The sequence below is a fragment of the Amphiura filiformis genome, chromosome 12 (genome assembly GCF_039555335.1).
Source record: "Amphiura filiformis chromosome 12, Afil_fr2py, whole genome shotgun sequence".
NCBI classification, from domain to species: Eukaryota; Metazoa; Echinodermata; class Ophiuroidea; order Amphilepidida; family Amphiuridae; genus Amphiura; species Amphiura filiformis.
The window spans coordinates 67,259,466-67,278,574 of record NC_092639.1 but is presented as its reverse complement, the minus strand read 5'-3'; the positions used below and the strand labels follow the sequence as shown (position 1 = coordinate 67,278,574).

At 36.0% G+C, this 19,109-nt stretch overlaps 2 protein-coding genes across 2 annotated transcripts in view; one reads left to right on the top strand and one right to left on the bottom strand.

Moving 5' to 3' along the window:
• Positions 1-12,928, bottom strand: part of LOC140167045 (myb-related protein A-like) — a 38,008-nt gene extending 25,080 nt beyond the window's left edge. The window contains 1 exon segment of the mRNA XM_072190524.1: positions 12,922-12,928. Within this exon segment, the coding sequence (XP_072046625.1) occupies positions 12,922-12,928 (7 nt within the window).
• Positions 12,929-13,038: 110 nt separating this feature from the next.
• The window catches only part of LOC140167044 (mitochondrial potassium channel ATP-binding subunit-like), a 39,597-nt gene continuing 33,526 nt past the window's right edge, over positions 13,039-19,109 (top strand). Inside the window, exons 1-5 of the mRNA XM_072190523.1 lie at positions 13,039-13,043; positions 14,947-15,178; positions 15,567-15,728; positions 17,488-17,633; positions 18,115-18,190. Of these exons, the coding sequence (XP_072046624.1) occupies positions 13,039-13,043; positions 14,947-15,178; positions 15,567-15,728; positions 17,488-17,633; positions 18,115-18,190 (621 nt within the window). The remainder of the gene's footprint in view (positions 13,044-14,946; positions 15,179-15,566; positions 15,729-17,487; positions 17,634-18,114; positions 18,191-19,109) is intronic.

The following is a 19,109-nucleotide window of genomic DNA, read 5'->3' as shown; positions in this document are numbered from 1 at the left end:
GAAATGATATCATATGGCAACATCTTTGTATTGTCCACTTAATAAAGTGATTAGCGCAATGTCACGTTATACAACAGGAACAATAGCCGAATGGTTAGGATATTGCCCGGGATATTGAATTCTTTGGTATTAATCATTGACTGGTAAGCTATTATTAATAAATGGAATCTATAATGATATATAGATCATAATCTATATTATAATCATTGATACCAAGAAGATGTGTCTCATAAAAGTAAAAGTATAGGTTGGAGCATCGATATAAAAATAGGAGTCCACGAGACCTTCCCCTATTGTGATCTCGTTATTAAAAGTAGTTAGGATAATTAAATTAGTACTAAGCGACTGGTAATAAAGACTAAGTACCATATGCGCAAAATACAAAGTTTCCCATCATCCGCCCGAATCACTTTTTACATTATATTATACTAGCTTATATTTTCACGAACAATAATTAATTTAATATGTCTGAAATTTACGCCTTATGTATTTTTATGTTAAATCCTAATGTACGTTATTTGAACAGGTTTCATGAACAAAGAATTTATGGTATATTAGGCCCGGATATTAGGCCACCATTATAATAATTTTGAAATGTTTTATTTTACAAATTATTTTTACTTAGCCTACTTCATACTTTTTATAATTAAATTACTTATGGCCAGTAATAATTTATTATGGAAAAAAAGAGAGAAAAAAAACCCGCTAGTTTTGTGTATTTTTATTTAACCGAATCATTCATTTTACCGCGAACATAATGAAATCTTTAACATAATGAAACAAAAGCAATTTTGGCAAATTTAATTTTTCAAAGACAAATGCCAGCAGCAGCTGTGAGATATTGTGTGGGTGCTGTGCAGTGAATTTTGCCCTTTTTTTGCACCGCGTGTTAGGGGCTGTCCATAATTTTCGCAATTTTCATTCACTTACGTACGAGGCGTACGTAAGAGGGGAGGGAGGGGGTAAAAATCCTGGGCATACATAAGAAAAATGGCGATTTGTTTGAGCAATAAAAAAAATGAAAGTGAAAAATTGTGGTATTTTCCAATATTTTATTGGAGTTTTAACCAATTGACCTATAAAACTGTTCAATTCGTTTTAGCAATTTCTATAACATGCCATGCAAACAATGATTTTCTCTTTAATTTTGAGTCTAATGCACATTATGTCATTATCCTTAATTCATTTCGTATCAAAATACTTTAAAAAGTATTTCTATCTGCGCTAGGATCAATGGCAGCAAATGCTCTAGTGTGGATTGTCATTGTTGCGACAAAGGACATGAAACCCACAGTTTAATTGCAAAATATACTAGTACACCAAACATGCCAAAGGGTGTCCCCCTGGTTTCCTCTATATGCGATGTGATCCCGGGGGTTCTTAGAGGAAAAGAGAGTATAGGATGTTCAGCAGATTTTGGAGTGCATTGATCATTTAGTTTAGATTCGGGCTGCATTCTAAACGATATTTTAATTTATTGATGGCTTTCGTTTTCACGAAAATAATGGTTTAAAAAGGAAGTTGTTTTTTCAGCATTTCTCAACCTCATACTATTTGCCCATTTTAGGGGCTTTGAAAATTTCCGAACGGCCCGCCAAAAATCGCTTGCCCCCGGCCTGCCAAAATCGCTTGCCCCCCCCTCTCGGCCCGCCAAAAAATGTTTGCCCCCCCCCTTTACACATGCCAAACATTTGGGTTCCCAATTTTCAAACCTTAAATGGTCTAGATATATGTTGCGAGTAGGAAAACTTGCATATTAAAGCGTTTCTGTGCTGTTTTCCTAAGCCTATTTAGAGCGTTTTATTTATAAGGCGCCCCATGAATGTGTGCCAAAAATCGTCCCCCCGCTCGGCTCGCCAAAAATGTCTTGCCCCCCTTTTCGGCTCGCCAAAATGTCTTGCCTCCCCCAGGGCTCATAATTATTGCACAGCCCCTTAGCCCCCAAAAGTGCAAATTTTACTGGAAAGTGGAAAATGTTACTTTTGCGCGCGTGTTTTCTTTTCTTTCTCCTAGTAATTCTATAATCGTTCTCATTGACCTTGGGTTGTTTATTTGTTCTCTTCACATCCACTCCCTCACACACACCCCCACACACCCCATCTCACACTCCATACACAACACACCCCTTCACGAACACATGCACCCCCTCGAAGAGTCGAGCGCGGAAATGGAAGATGGTTACTTTTGCGCGCATAAATCCGAATTTGAGTTTTCTTTCTCGGTATTGACGGTGGTGTTTGTTAGAAATCAGTAACTAAAGAAACTTGAGCAGGAAGGTAAAGTCATACACATGATAGATGAAAGAAAGAAACATAATAATAATAGAATTATTAATTTAGACAAGTGTTAATTATGTGTATTGCCAGCCTGTTCATGCAAACGACATCCGAGTAATAATAGCTTCCAAATCTGGGTGTTTGTATACCTAGATTGGGAAGACATATGCATATGCATGTCACATTTTAAGGCACCCTACATTTATATACTCATTTTACTCATCATGTGGTAATGATAATATTACATTCTAAAGTTATTATGTATAGGCTAATGCTCTGTTTCATTCATGAAAATGCTATTATTCACCAAAAAAAAGAGTAAACTCTTTGACGTCATCTGGGATTTCCCTTTCAACAAAGGAGCACCAGCGCAGTACAATGCACTGCAGCATGTAGCATAATTTATACTCATCGGCATGATCAAATAAATGTCAATCATTTACAAATCAGAATAGTCAGATTGCACCCTTTTTTCATTGCGGTAAGCATGGTAAGTATGATTAATACAATAATATAAGCTAATATAGGTGTGGTGTGTGCTAGAAATCAGTAAAGAAATATGATGTGCAATGTGCATGCTGCATGGGATGTATAATGGGCAGAAAAGCATGGCATAGCATGATAAATGAAAGAAACATAATAATAGAAACAACTGAGGATGGAATTATTTTAGACAAGTGACAATGATTTGTATGACATCCCTAGTCTGACATGATCTAAATGACTTCGATTGGGACTTCATTAAAACGTGAATATCACTTTCCAACTCCCCAGGGGGCATGGTAAAGCATTCAAGAAAGAAATAAAGGGAACATATTATGGATGTTCATGTACATGGTCATATTCATAATGAGTCTTTTGGTGAAAATTCTATCGAGAATGAAAAAAAATAAAAAAACTACATCATCGGACGTATGTATAATTTTTAATACCAGCAACGTATATAAACTATTATGATTGATAGTAAGTTTATAATGATAGATATAATCCTAATCCTATGAGATAAATCTTAAAAGGGTCAGGCTAAAGCAAGTGTTGCCTATTCAGCAAACGTGTCTTGTCACATACATTTTTGTAACAAAATGACCATATCCTATTAGGCCTAACCGATATAACTTCCAAATCTGGGTGTTTAATATACCTAGATTTGGAAGACATGTGTAGGGCCTACTCCAGTACTTTATTCATAATTGTCGTACACAGGTATATACTTTGTATTAACTGATATAAATACTTTATCACATTCGTGCAAATGATATTTTTCAGAAGTTCCCCAATAACTCCCAATCAGGGATTTTCCTTCTAGCAAAGGAGCACCATATCAAAACGTTAGGGTACCCTAGCGTCATTGATCATTTTCTTATTTCATTCCATTAACAACCGTCCACTGACATCAACAAAATTCAGACATTTTCTCAAAACATTTGTAATACTAACCCCACAACTTTGACATTATTAGTCGTATATCATGCTTCTTCATATCAAAACAATCATGAGAATGTCCTGCAATTTAAAATCGCATCGAAAACAATGTAGATGACATTGTTTACTCGCAAATAATTTTTATTCACCATCGCCTATGTATCAGAAATGCTCCGATCTGTGCCTGAGATCCGCGTTTTTCAGCTTTTCTACTGCTTTTCTATGTATTTTGACCATTTATCTCAAACCGTTACAACGTCGTGGCACCATTTGTATACCTGCTTCCTGGTATCCAATTGAAGCTTGGGATGTTTCCAAGCTTCTCATCTAATAAAGAATCTGATTTGCCAAGTATCTCACTCGCTTATAGCGAAAATACTATAAAAGGAGTATATGAACTTCTGAAGCAAAACCCCCATATCACCTCTGCATGAACCAGGTATATTGGTCTCTCCGCAATCTGTATACAGTGCGTGCAGTGACACGGTTGGTATGCTGAGATTTTACCAAAGGTTAAGGATGGTAATCTGAGAATGCATAGAGCCATACACAGATATCGGGTTTGACCTTGTGATCCCTATCATAAGCAGTGTTGGAAAGAAGTAATAAGTCGCAGTGTGCAAAGGGTCTCTCACAGCTAAAACGTTTTGATATGCTGTGCAGTTCAACGCACTGTTGTAGATAATGCAACACCATCGAATTCATTCGTCTTCATATCCTGCAGGCATGATGTAGCCTATTATCATATCTTTATTTCATTCAAAACAGAAAGTCGTAAAGTTTCTACATGTGCAACCAACTAAGACCTAATTAAGGTATAGATTCTGCCCTCAAAAGAACTCATTTTTAACCTTTCCCTCAAAACGGATCCCATTTTTAAGCATGTGCCACTGAAATAATAAATTTTTAGGACATATACTTCAAAGGAACCAAATGTTTTAGCATCTGCCCGCGAAAGTCCCTCATTTTATTAACATTTCCCCTGAAAGATTTCTATTCGTGTAATTTTTGCCCCTTAAAAGACCCACATGTTGACTTGCGACCGCACATGCATGTCAAGTTACTTTGTGGAGTGACTCCGGGTCGGCAGGGGACTTTACATGAATCACTGAAATTACGATTCATGAACAATGTATTTTAGGTCTAGACAATAGGTGCCATATTGCATGAATGTTTAAGTTCATAGGGCAAATGTTAAAGGTTTAGATTAGGTCACCAGGCACTCTTAATTTTTTATTCACGTGTTGTGATAAAAACATTGATTTGTTAAAATGTTCTTGATTCCCAATTACTAAATACAAGTATCGTACTTTACAAACTATTCTTTGCAATTCTGTGCCTAGAAAATAATTATCAAGCACGAATCACGTGGTTTTATTTAAAACAAACTCATGTTGACCATAAACCGAATAAAATCATCCGTCTCCCAACACGCGATAAAAATGTTAAATGCTGTGATGAATTAATTTTTATATTTAATAGACCTGCTGCGCCGTAAATGTTTACACTGTTTCAACCATTGAAAGTCGGCTTGTTCAACCTTTAATTGTGGTCTTATCAATCTTTTTTAAATCCGAAATTTGGCTTTTTCAACTTTTCAAATTTGCCAAATATTAAAGGTAGGATTTTTCAACTTTTTCAATGTTCTATTATTAAGTTGATATAGGGCCGCCGCGCCGCACCGCAAAACGCTATCTTCAGTAGATAGCGAAAAAACAAAACAAAACAAACACGAAATATCAAAATAATACCAAGTTTTTCCTATCACACATTCTGCCAAATGTGTGCATTAATTTCTGTTGTGCTTGGGCCCTAAATAATATTTTCAGTAGATAGCGAAAATACATCATCTATTCCCGTTCATATGTCAAACGTATTGAAGCGATATCAAATAAAACACAAATCCCGTACTCCGTGGCCCCCCGAACGCGCACATGCTATACGTGGGTTCCGTTGCCCACCAACGTGCCTTATAGACTACATGTATGCATGCATGGGTTCCCTTGCCCACCAATGTGCATTATGTTATAAACGTGTCAAAATCGGCAAGTTCAGTCGAGTTCAGTGCTCCGTTGCCCACCAACGTGCTATGTTAAACGTGTTGAAGCGATGTGAAATATTAACACAATACAAGTCCATACTCCGTTGCCCACCAACGTGCCTATGTTAAGCACGGGTTCCGTTGCCCACCAACGTGCTTATGTTAAACGCGTTGAAGCGATTTGATATTAACAAAAGTCTTATACATGATGACTAAACACGTACATAATACTAATTGTATACTGAACTTCTGTATTTTATTGACCCGCCCGCGGCACCGTAAGTGACACCTTTAGTATAACAGAAATTATAATAAATAAATAAATAATAAGCATGTCAATATTAATAGCGATCGAAGTTTAAATCAAACACAAGGGAAAATACATTGCCAAAAAAATATTTCTAGGTACTGAAACCATTTTTATTTCATGTCAAAATTTGTTATAGTTACATTTTAATATCTATCAATTCCAATAAAGTTTTAAATATAAAATACTATTAATTAATCGTGTTTTAAAAACTAGGCCTACTTCACGTGATGGTAAGGGCTGAATTTCATGAATTCGTACACGAATCCATTAAAGTAACTACTAGAGCTTACTAGCAAGCCAAGAGTATTCACATAAAATGACTTTTCTGTAGAATTATGCGGTTTGATCATGATTTTGTATCTGATTTTGCTAGTGATATTTACTCTCCACGAAAACTACTATCTTTTTTTATCCGACTCTTTAAATGATAGATTCCATTGATCATGTTGATAACAAATACCTAACAGTAACGTGATTTGTACGTACCAAAGAATTTAACCTACTGCGACATTCTGCTTTTATATAAGCTTATATAAAGTGACAATGCGCTAATCACCTTATCAAGTGGACAATACCAAAATATTGCTATAGTGCTCTACAATAATAAAACTTGACCTAAATAATGATAATAATAATAATAATTATCAATTATTACTATTATTATATTTTCATACTCCATTTACTATTATGCACATACATGAAAGCCACTATAGTGGATCACGTACAGTCGTACACCTGTAGCTGGGTGATGCCAAATAAGATTTTCACAACAACAAACAAAACATGAAAATATATTCCACAATTTATTATACTTCTTAAAATTATGCTTTAAATTACATTAAACATGTGACTATATAGTTTCTTTAATCATGGCATATCCCCTTTTTTTATTATTTTCTTTCATTTCGCCTAACATCTTCTCATTGAAACCCTATGAGGTTTTATATAGGGGCCGAATTGGCGTGTGGCCGAATTGGCATGTGGCCGAATTGACTGGGGCCGAATTGGCGTGGGTCCGAATCGACTCGCATTCGGTCAAAGGGCAGTAAAAGTGTTTCTAAGTGAAGTTTTTTACTGTAAATTCAAGCCCATGTAAACTGTATTTTTTTCACTTATGTAGCATTAAAGATACAAATTGACGTAAGATATATTGACGTTAATGAAACACACAAAATGAATGTCTAATAGTTAGTCAACTATTCTCTAAATAAAAACTATATAAAGTCTACAAAATATAAGTTATAGAATCAACTTTTCAATATGGCCGCGCCCAGTGTAAAATTTATATCAAACCGTGGATCAAACATATAATGTTTAATCTGGTTTACAGGTCAAAATTCGTTATGTAGATTTAGTTGAGTTTACAAAAAAGGTTAATGTACAAAATGTCTATCTTGAAAGCGTCATCGCATTATAATTGGTGCAGCAAAATTGCGTTGAATTTATGTCATCGGAATAAGCTTAACACAACCTTAACATTGAATTTGAAGCAGCTAACGAGACGTGTGTGTGATACGAATTGTGTCAAACGTGGTGTTTATCAATCCGCACGCCACAGATCATTGCCTGCTGGGAACTCAGTTGAAACAAAGTTTTGTTCAATACTGATCAGAAGAATTGTGCTGTGTCTCAGGTCAAGTTTCAAAAGTCGAAGTCATGGAACTGGAACTTTGTATGAAATACGCATAAGGTAATAAATAATAGAAATAGTGCTGTAATTGAAATGTTTTTTCTTGTTGACATGATTTTCCCCATTTGCCGACATAAAAGTACATCCATGACAAAAGGATTTATTGCTTATACTGGGCCCATCCAGAAAATGTTCTGCTTCCAGGGAACTTGATGTAGGTAACCCAGGCAAACCACAAACCGTTCAAACCCAAGGGAACGTCCTTTATTATTATAATACTAGTTCTTTGTTATTATTTACCTAATCCTCTTACGCCGTCTTGGCAATGGATGTCTGGATGTTTATGATGGGTTTTGATCGATTGGCTGTCACTCAATTAATATTTAGTTATAATATATTTAGTTATAATTGTTTACAGTTATTTTATAATTTTCAGTGGAGAAATAAGTTTGATATTAAATATTATTAAAAATAACACGATAAATGAATGGGATGAATGTTTTTTTTTTTAATGTTTTTTTTGTAATCAATATTATTTTTAAATATTATATTACTACTACCGGTATTTATTATTATTTATTTGTATTATCTATTATTGTTATTTTTATTTATTACTATTATATTATTAAATTATTATTATAAATATTAATCATTATTTTATTATTATTATTATTTATTATTATTACTAGACCTAATAAATTATTATTATCACTATCTTATTTTTAAATTTGTAAAAATACGATTAAAAAGTAGGCCTACACTGAATTCATTTCAGATTTTTTCTTTATCTTATACGTTTATTTGTACAGCTAAGTATAATATATTATTTGTTTATGTTATTATTTTTGTTAATTTCTTCAGGTAACTTTCATTTATTTATCATTCATGAATTAATTTAAATTCATTTAGATGGTACTGTAGGCTAGCATAGTAGCATGATTTTTAGCATGATTTTAAGTTTGTCATGATTTATTAAAATGACGACTTTGTTTATTATTTTACATGATAAATCTCTACTATTCTCTAGTACTAATAATTCCTGTATTTTATATTTATTTTAAAATCATAATATCATGATTCATTTTCATTTATAATAAATGTATTTTTATTTATTTTTAAATCTGCTAAAATAATGTCTGCTGACCGTGGGTGATGGTACTCAAGTACCACTGTACTTGCGGCTTTTGATACAACGGAATAATCGAAGTCAAGTGGTGACTTCCATATAAGGCTCATATATAATGGACGTTCCCTTGGGTTTGAACGGTTTGTGGCAAACCTTAGTTAACACATTTGCTAGTCAGCCAAATTCGCCGACAATGTCAATGCATATTTACATAGAAATTTAAAACAACTGGCCGAAGAAGGAAACATACATAAATATGTTTTCTATACTTCACTTGACCCAAATATATGATTTTTTATGGTGATAAGTCACTCGCACATGGAATTTTAGAGGGATTTGGATAGCAGTTCCATTAAAAAAGCTGCTATCATAATGAGACTAAGATCTAGAAACACCCCGAAATGCCGTTTTGGGAATTTTGCTAGCTGAAACTTTTTGATGAAAGTCAATCTTTGACAAGATGTAACTTTGCTACGGAAAGTGCTATGAAAAAATGGTTTTCAGTTTTGGCTTTGTTTACTCAAGGGCTTTGATTTGATATATAAAATGATGCAGTTTGATGGCAAATTTGAATTCACCTAGCATACCTACTTGATGACAAGTGCTGGAAATTTTCTGTGAAATTATTGAAATATGTGCACTACGAGCGCGAAATCCTCACGGCCGAGGTCCAGAGCCTGCTTGGGTGCCCAGGAACCTCTCAGGGTTTAAAAATTTAATATACATTACCCCCCAGTATCTCAAAGGTACGATAACAGTATCATAGTTTTTGGAACTTCACTTTTATGAACAGTGGCGCCACTCATCTACTAGATATTGTGCAATCACATAATACATTGACTGTAAAACATACAATACAACAGAAAATCATCATAAAAATTTGAATGAAAATACAGTCTCTGTCCCGGTGGGGTCACTCAACTTGCAATACTGACCGCACGATCTTTACCAAAATCAAGGAAAAAGGGGTCATTTTTAGGGCATGTCCGCGGACAAAATTGTCCGTGAAATTGGAAAAATAGGGGTGTTTTATTGCACAAATGTCTGCGAAATTGAAAAAAGGGTTCTTATTATTTTCTCCTGATCCTGTGGCCAGATAAAAAAATCACAGGAATAAATTTGCTTTCCTACTTTGTACTCATCCCATGATCAATATTGTTCTCGGTTCTGATTTATATCGTTGTGAATTCGGCAGAGTGACGAATCGAGAATTTTGAGCAAATTGAGTTTTTGTATGGTTTCAGGTTATCTTTTATTTCCACCAAAAATTAATGGTAAATCTTACTAACCGACGTAGTTATTGAAATTTTGACTTGGACGAATCACGCCTAAGTGCCATAAATGAATTCGGCAGAGTCACAGTGTCCGAAATAAGGAAAATATGGAGGTTATCCCGAGGATAACTAAGGCATAAATTCTGCTTGTCCTCAATTACATTTTGGTTGTCCCCAAAATGTGTCATACTTTTGGAGGTAAAATATAGTGGTTGTCCAGGGGATAAGTACATGTACATAGCTCAATATGGTTGTCCCCAGTGATTTTTGGACAAGAGGACAAGAGGATAAGTGCTTATTTCGAACAATGGGCAGAGAGACGAATCGTATACTTAGCTGTACAAATCATGTTGATCTATAGTATTGTATAGCTGGAAACCCTGAATTTTCTATATTATATTACATGTCCTATACTAATATATTTGATACCAACGTATAGCTGTAGGTATCTTCTATCCAGTGATACCAAAATAAGTACAAACATTCCCCACATGATATTGCTGTGGTTTAATAATGTGAGTCTTGCGCCGTGAAATTTGAAAATCCCGGAAAATCATACGCAAAATATAGGCTAATATTGTTATTTTTGCTTTAAAATCCTCGAGTTTTTGCTAAATATTACAGGGATGACTATTTACAACTTATATAGCAAGTTAAGTCTACATAGTCTTAGGACAACCAGTAATTTCTACACAAAAGTCCCAAATCAAGAATGCGTGCTATGGTTTACACGTAGTTGAATGCTTATTCGACCTCTCTCTGTGCAGTGGTAGAGACATTTTGGATACAGCATAAAGCCGAATAGCTGTTCAAACGCGTTGTGAGCGATATATCGATTATTTCAGAACATGCAAGTATTGCCAATAATTCGTGTACATTCACTTCTATAATATACATTTCAAATGAGTGCTCACTAATGTTCCAAATTTTTAGAAGGACCAATGGAATGGTACCAATATTTTCAAACGCCGTTTACTCAGAACAGCAATTTTGCGTATTCGGCACTCTGCCGTGTTCATAACGATATGCAAGGGGTACTACTTGAATTCTGTGATGCCCTTGTTAATTACTGAAAAAAAAAACATTCATAGGCCTAAAAATCCCTTCCTTGAAATGTTGAAATAGGGTCAAAATTGCAAATGCGTCCTCGGAATCTAAAAAATAGGGGTGTTTCAGAGTACCATTTTGTCCTTATTTTGGAGTAAAAAGGGGGTAAAATTTCATGATTTGTCCTTGAAATCGACTGCGAAAGGGGGTAATTTGTTCTTGTGGTAACGGTCCTATGCGTCCCCCCTGCCAGGGAGTGACCCCACCGGGGTCTCTGTCTGATAACAAAATGTTGAATGACCTGACTTTTGACCAAACATGTCAAGTTTAATAATGTTAGGGTGGTTTTAAGTTTGGATGGTATAAGTTTTCAGTGGGGTCCAGGGCTGAGGGCTGAAGTACATGCAGAAGTGTATCACAGTCTTCACAGAGGGTACAGAAAACAGCTCACTTGATTTTTTTTTCAACTTCCAGTAATTCGTCATGAAAGCAGCAGACAACTATATGAGTCTATATCTCTGGCATGATTCCATAAATTAGGGTACCGTACCAGTGAAATTTGGTAACCCCTTTACATATTTTGCATAAGATTTGTATATTATGCATTTTTAAAAATGGTTTGAAGTACTACATGCATTGGTATATAACTCTCCAATTAACAGAACATGAAGAAAATTTATGTACCGCTGTATTGATTCTCAGCCACAAAAAATGTGATGGCTTCTATGTAAATGGGACATGCTGTGTCAGATATGAAAAAATTAAGTGATGGCATGGTTTTTGTTTATGAATGAATTTTGGTCATGTTGTTTTAAATAATTGCCTGTTGACATTAAAACTGATTGTGTACAATTGAGAACAATGCCATTAAAAATGAACCCATATGTTAGTGTCCTTTAAAAACATAACCTGGAACCTGTGATTGCTTTTGAGAAAATGAGTGTTGAAGTGACCATTGCTGTGAATTGTCATTCTTATGACTAGTGGCGGCGGAAGCAGGCTGCAAAATAAGGATTCTGAAGGGCACCCATTTCAAGGCAATTTTGAAAGGGCACATCTATTTTACAAGGCAATTACATGTTAAAGAATAGCAGTCAATTAATAGGGCATTAAGGCAACTGGTAGGGGTGCCTTCGGTTGTTTTGCAGCCTGGGTGGAAGCATTACAATTTAGGAGGGTCGGGGACAAGCATTTTTTTGTTCCAGTTTTACCAATATTTCAAATTTTTCAGACTATTTTAGCCCCGAATGAAGGTGTGTTTTGCTATTTGATGTGGATGAATGAATTTGCTTCCACCCGGACAGTCAAACAAACAACCAGGCAGGCAGGCAACCATCTGGATAATAACAAGCTCCACATATACTGTGTAGGGGTCAAAATACTAACCAATCACAAGTGTGAGTTGGCATAGTCGAATTTAATTAAGCGTCACGCATATGTATGCGGGCGTTCATCACAGTGTACGCGATTACGCGGACAGTCGTCACACAGTTGTGCAGCTGTGTTCATTTAATTGAAATTCCATCCATTCCAAACAAAATAAGGCTGAAATCTTGCATTAAACAGCTACCAATGTATTAAAGGGACTCTAAACCAATTTTCTGAAGTTTTAGTGCCTAGATTCAGTAGAGGCACCAGGAATTTTTTTTTTTTTTTGGGGGGACATTAAGGAAAGTAAATTGGAGGGGGGGATCAACAAATTTTGCACAAAATTTCTGCAAAAAGTGACAATTTTTGACTATTTACTGAGGGGGCGAGAGTTCTGCCTGGGGAAATTTGCCTCCCATGTCCCTACCTGGCATTTTTGCAAGGGGACATCCCCCAGTTGCCCCTAAAATCATGTAAAAATAAAGCAATAAATACAGGTGCATATGTTTTTTAAGCATGAAAAATACCCATGTTTAGGGCCCAAATGGGGTATGGTGATAAGATATGGTGGCCTGATGTGCTCTATAATAGTTTGTGTCATGTTATTTGCATATTTATGAATATTAATGAGCTTATTTGGATATTTTGCCTACATTTTTATTAATCCACTCTGTAGCTTAAAATGCAATAACTGATTAAATTCAAACTTCATACAATGATTGGATATGGTGGCTTGATGAGCTGTATAGTGTTGTGTTGTGTTATTTGCATACCGGGTATTTATGAATATTAATGCGCTTATTTGCATATTTTGCCCACATTTCCATTACGGTAATCCACTCTGCAGCTTAAAAACAATAACCGATCAATTTCATTATTATGTTTTCAGGGTTATTAGGAGTTAAGAAAACCTAATAATGATAATATTGGATGGCTTTAATATTTCGCATGATACCATAACATATCGGATTCATCATACAAATATCGAACTCGCCGTTGGCTCGTCCGATATTTTTATGACTCATCCGATATGTTATGGTATCATGCTCAGCCATCCAATATTATATCAAACTTGGTATGGTGATTCGATATGGTGGTCATGTTATTTGCATGTTTATGAATATTAATGAGCTTATTTGCATATTTTGTCTACATCTTCATTCATCCACTCTGCAGCTTAAAAGGGCATTTCGTGATCCACAGCCTCATCCCCCCACTTTTCTCAAAAAAAAGTTAAGATTTTTGGCCCCCACATATATGTGGGGCTTATGTTATCATCCAGATGGTTGTATGTTTCCTTGCCTGTTTGTTTGTTTGTTTGTTTCTTTCTTTGTATCTTTGTTTGTTTGTTTGTCCGGGCGGAAGCAAATTCATTAATCCACTCTCCAGCCTAAACGCAATCACCGATCAACTTCAAACTTGGTACGGAGATAGGGTATGGTGACCTCATGTGCTGTATAGTTTTGTGTTGCATTATTTGCATATTTATGAATATTAATGAGCTCATTAGCATATTTTATTTGTATTTTCAAACCTTACCTTAATAATCCTTGTTATTTACACACCATAATTACAAACCACGTAATTCTAGTACTTATTGTATCCAAGGTAGTGTGTTCGCGTTGTAGTTTGAAATATGCGATATACGATCACGGTTGGGTCGAATACAGCTGTTGAAAGCTGTGTTTATTCAATTGAAATTCCCAGTATAGGAATGGCGATATATCTTTTATTTGGAACTGAAGTAATTTCTGTAATCCCTCTCAATCAAGTTGCAATTGGTATCCTAATAAATGGAATCACTTTTACCCATCTCAGATGCTCTTTGTATCCAACCTTGTTCTTAAAGGCAGATATAGATAGATTAGGGCTGCTAAGAATACGTGATTTTGGAGGCCAAAAAAACGCACCCTGATTTTCAAAAAAACAAAAAATCTGCGATTTCCCGCCAAAAACGCAAAAATGTAGATATAGACTTGTGTACAAAACCAATGCATTTTTATATCTTCAATAGATTATGCAGTGAACACAAGTTACAAATTGGTCCCATTTGGATACAAACTTGTAATTTTTTGGCAACTTTTTTCCAAAGTTTTAAAAATCAACCACAAATGATTGCAGTACTTCACTTTGGGTCAAGGGACTCTCCAAATCCGCAAAATATTAAAATAAACCAAAATGTTTTATTTTTATTTATTTTTATTTTATTTTATTTTATTTATTTTTTTTCAAATTTTTTTTAATGATGGTAGCACTTGATGTTAGGTCCAGGGACTCTCCAAATCCACTTAAATTTTTTTTATAGATTTTTTCAAAATGTCAAAAACGCATTTGGAGCCAAAATACATAAATTGCGCCAAAAATAACGCAATTGTGTATTCTTAGCAGCCCTAGCAGATTAGATACTATGTGTGTCAAAAACAACTCACATTATCATTTTTTTTACTTGCAGTAAGCAGCCGATACCAGGCCTACTTGTTGGCTCATCAACATTAGCTCTTGGGATAAGTGGCGGTATTGTTGGCCTCAAATTCAGAAGAACAACTGCAGAATGTAAAATCAAAACCAAAGGGGGCAGCAGAGTGTTGCAGAAAGACGCTGACAGACCGGAACCAGATTTCAACTATAAGCTGTTTTTTCAGATGCTGCGGCCTGATTTCTGGTACCTTATAGCTGCAGTTGTTGTGAGTGTTAGGGTTATGGTTTAATTTGTGTTGATTTTTAAAAAGAATTTCAAGTTTTGATTTAAGGGGTCGGGTATCCACCTCTGCAGTCTGCACAGTATTTTTTGTAATACCTGAGAGCACACCAGACACACTAAATTGCATTCTGAATACATGTCTTTCTGATAAGTTTTGCAATATAACACAAGTAGGTAGCATTTTTTTTTGAAGTGGTAAGTTCACTCCCATTAAAATACACTGCACGAGTCACTGTGTTTATCTCCAATTGTTTTCATGGATGCACTCTGTTCTGAAATTGCGAAAGGGCTTATTGTGTTCACTTGTATTCCTTCATCATACATTGTTTATATTTACTCAAATGATATTATATTTATAATCATTGTTTCAGAGTGCTCTTGTAGTTGCTGTTCTGAACATACAAATTCCAGTGTATCTAGGAGATCTAGTGCAAATCCTATCAGAATCAACAACTAGTGGTATGTCTGTGTCTGAATACATGCAACAAATACGGCAACCAGCTGTCAAATTACTCAGTGCTTATGCTATGCAGGTATGTTATTCCCTCGCCACCTTATCCAACCCCACCCACCCTCTCAAAGCCATCATAAACCCACTCCACCCACCCAACCTGGGGTGTTCAATATCTATAGCCACCAAGCAAATGCTGCCAAGTTAGTTAATTTGCTTAGAATTCTAAGATTAAGGTTTCAAAAATACACCCAAATGTATTAGGTCAACACCCAAATGTATCAGAAATACAACCCCATTGTATAAGGAATACACCCAAATGTAAAGGGAATACACCCAAATGTATCAGAAATACAACCCCATTGTATAAGGAATACACCCAAATGTAAAGGGAATACACCCAAATGTATCAGAAATACAACCCCATTGTATAAGGAATACACCCAAATGTAAAGGGAATACATGCACCCAAATGTATCAGGAATACACAGTTACACACAAGGCATGTCTTTTATCTCATTGCAAGATAGAGTGAATTTCCGTGGCACTGAATCCATTTCTTTAAGATCTTCTGACTCGCCTACAATTATCCCAAATAAGTGCAATACCAATATTTTCAAGCAGACATTTTTAACCGTGTGTACAACTCCTGGAACAACCTCCTGCTGACGTTAGGAACGTTCACATTTTCAAATATTTCAAATCCGAGCTCCTAAATTACTACATCTCAAATTCACCTGTCAGTATCCATAAATAATTTCATCTGGATTGTTCATAATTCACAATTTGCAAATGTTTCTTCTGTACATGTCCGGAAATGCTTCGGTATGGAGGTCTTAGACATGCCTCGGTGGCGTTTCGTGCTGCACTGTGGTACTTTCTCAAATTGACGCCACCAACGTCAAGTTCCAGCAGGAATCAGACGAGGAGTGTGTGTGTTGATCAGTCAATTTGATATGGTGCTACGGTGTGGTTTTGGGCGTCATTGGGGTGTGCAGGGGATCTTTGTGCCGAGGTGTTTTTGGATTTGTGCGGGGGAACATTTGTAAATTGTGAACTTATCAGTTTACCTACATGTACCTTGTGCAATTTCACTAATGTTTATTGATTTATGCGATGCCTTTACCCTATATTTGGCAACTCAATTTTAGTATTATATTGTATTTTTAATGTATTTTATAGTGTTTTTTAAATATGCTTATAATTATGTACTGTGTAATTTTAGTTCTTTTATTTTGGTGTGTGTATAAGGGCCCCCCATCCAGTGGGCCTCATGTGCCTGTTCGGGTTGCCTTTTGCACCACACACACGCATTTTGATATTTTGTGCAATAAAGATATTAAACTAAACTAAACACAAGAGTCAGTTGTCAAAGTACTCAGTGCTTATGCTATGCATGTATGTTATACATGTATTCAACTGAATACTCCACTCCACTCCACCTGACCCTACCACACCCCACCCTACCAACCCATCCCAATTTTACTCTACCCCACCCCACCTAGGAGTTTTCAACAACTGTCTGTGCTAATTGTAACATATAGAAGGGTGTCTGATTTTCATATGAAACAGCAAGTTTGATACAGGAACTTTGATAATAAAAATAGCATGAATGGGGGGGGCTTGATGGCATCGTGGGAAAGATTTTGGCCAATTAAAAAGGGCTCGTTCGTTATCATTGGGAGACTGTTGTTGGGGAGTGAGTGGAATCAGATTGCCGGTGGTGGTGACCATAGCTTGCACTCATCTGCAAATGTAAGCAGTATAATCATCTTTTAAATTAAGTCAAACAAAATATATCAGATCAAAAACTGATGATTCTCTTTTTTGTGTGTTTACAGGCCGTAGCAACTTGTGGCTATATCTCGCTGTTATCCACTGTAGGGGAGCGGTTAGCAGCGAGGATGAGAGAAGCTCTGTTTGCTTCACTTATCAGACAAGATATTGCTTTCTTTGATGAACATGGCACAGGAGAGCTCATTAATAGGTACAGATATAGGCACCATTATTGTTTGGCTGCTAAATGGTGTGATATTCTAGTGGCAGCAGAAAAAATGTAAAGCACTTCGATATCTGTTAATTATAGATCGATAAATACCTACGTTTATATATAAATTTAATTATTTAAGGCCCGAAAATCGGGGTTGTTTTCCCGTGTTTTTCACTCCTGAGCTTGCAGAAAATCCAAATACATGGGGTGATAATTAAATCTGGGGGGTGAAAAATGTTTTACAGTGTAGTCAGGGGTAGGAGTAAGGTCCAAAAGTAGAGGGTCAGAGTTCACCCCCGAGCTTGCACATATTCCCAATATAGAGGGTGAAAAATTAATATTTTTTAAATTTAGGGGGTCAATTACCCCCGATCGGGGGGTAACGCTACCCCTGTTTGTCTGTAATGCTCACTCTGTATATCTCCTCCCTCCATCTGTTTTCTCTCTGTCTCATTTTTTGTCTTCTCTTACATTGTAGGTTATCAGCAGATGTGCAAGATTTTAAGAGTGCTTTCAAATTATGTGTATCTCAGGGACTACGTGGGACTACTCAGGTAGGAGACGCTGCATTGGCATATTCCAGTTGAAATCCATACTCCCCCCTATGGAAGACATGACCTTCAACTCCCACACAGGGGGTGTAGATTTCAAATGGAACCACCCATTCAGGTAACCTCGTTTGAAATTCACACCCCATATTTGGGTAACACTATCTGCTGTTTTACCTTTATTTTTTTTTTGGGGGGGGAGAGGATTCAACCTCCTAACCCCCTGCAAATACCACACTGCACATACCTGTGATATAACAAAGTGACATGATAGCTACATTTTCTAGCATTGCCAGAATGTTTTGGAATTTATCTTGAATAGATTACACTTTAGAATTTTGGGATGATCATTGTTTATGTCTTTGGCTGTGCCTCTCTTTCTAAACAAGTCATTTATAGGTTAATACATGCGTATCACTTGTTGGGAGTGAAATTGTACAAAATAATGCACGCGTACTGCAGAGCTGCCAAATCTCCCTCTTTTCGCAGGAGACTCCCTACTTTTAACTCTTCAGAACCCTTAATTTTTGGTCATCTCCCTGAAAAGGAAATGGTTTCGCCCATTAAGATGTACACATTTTGACAAATCTCCCTGATTGCAAAAGGAAATCTCCCTTTTTTCAAGATTCAAATGTTGGCAGCTCTGGTACTGAGATGTTGATGCGTCTAATGCACGAGCCCCGAAGGGGGAGTGCATTAGACGCATCAACATCTCAGTGCAATATTTTGTACAATTTCTCGAACAACAAGTGATACGCATTTATTAACCTATTTCATACACAAGAAAAAATCCAGTGATTTTTGCATTTTTATAACAAAATTGTCACTAAAATTTTGGAAAATGCAGGCAAATATAAATGCAACAACCTGCGAGTAAAATGGACGCGTCCAAAAGCACTGCGCGTACTACGTGGAGTGCGCGCCC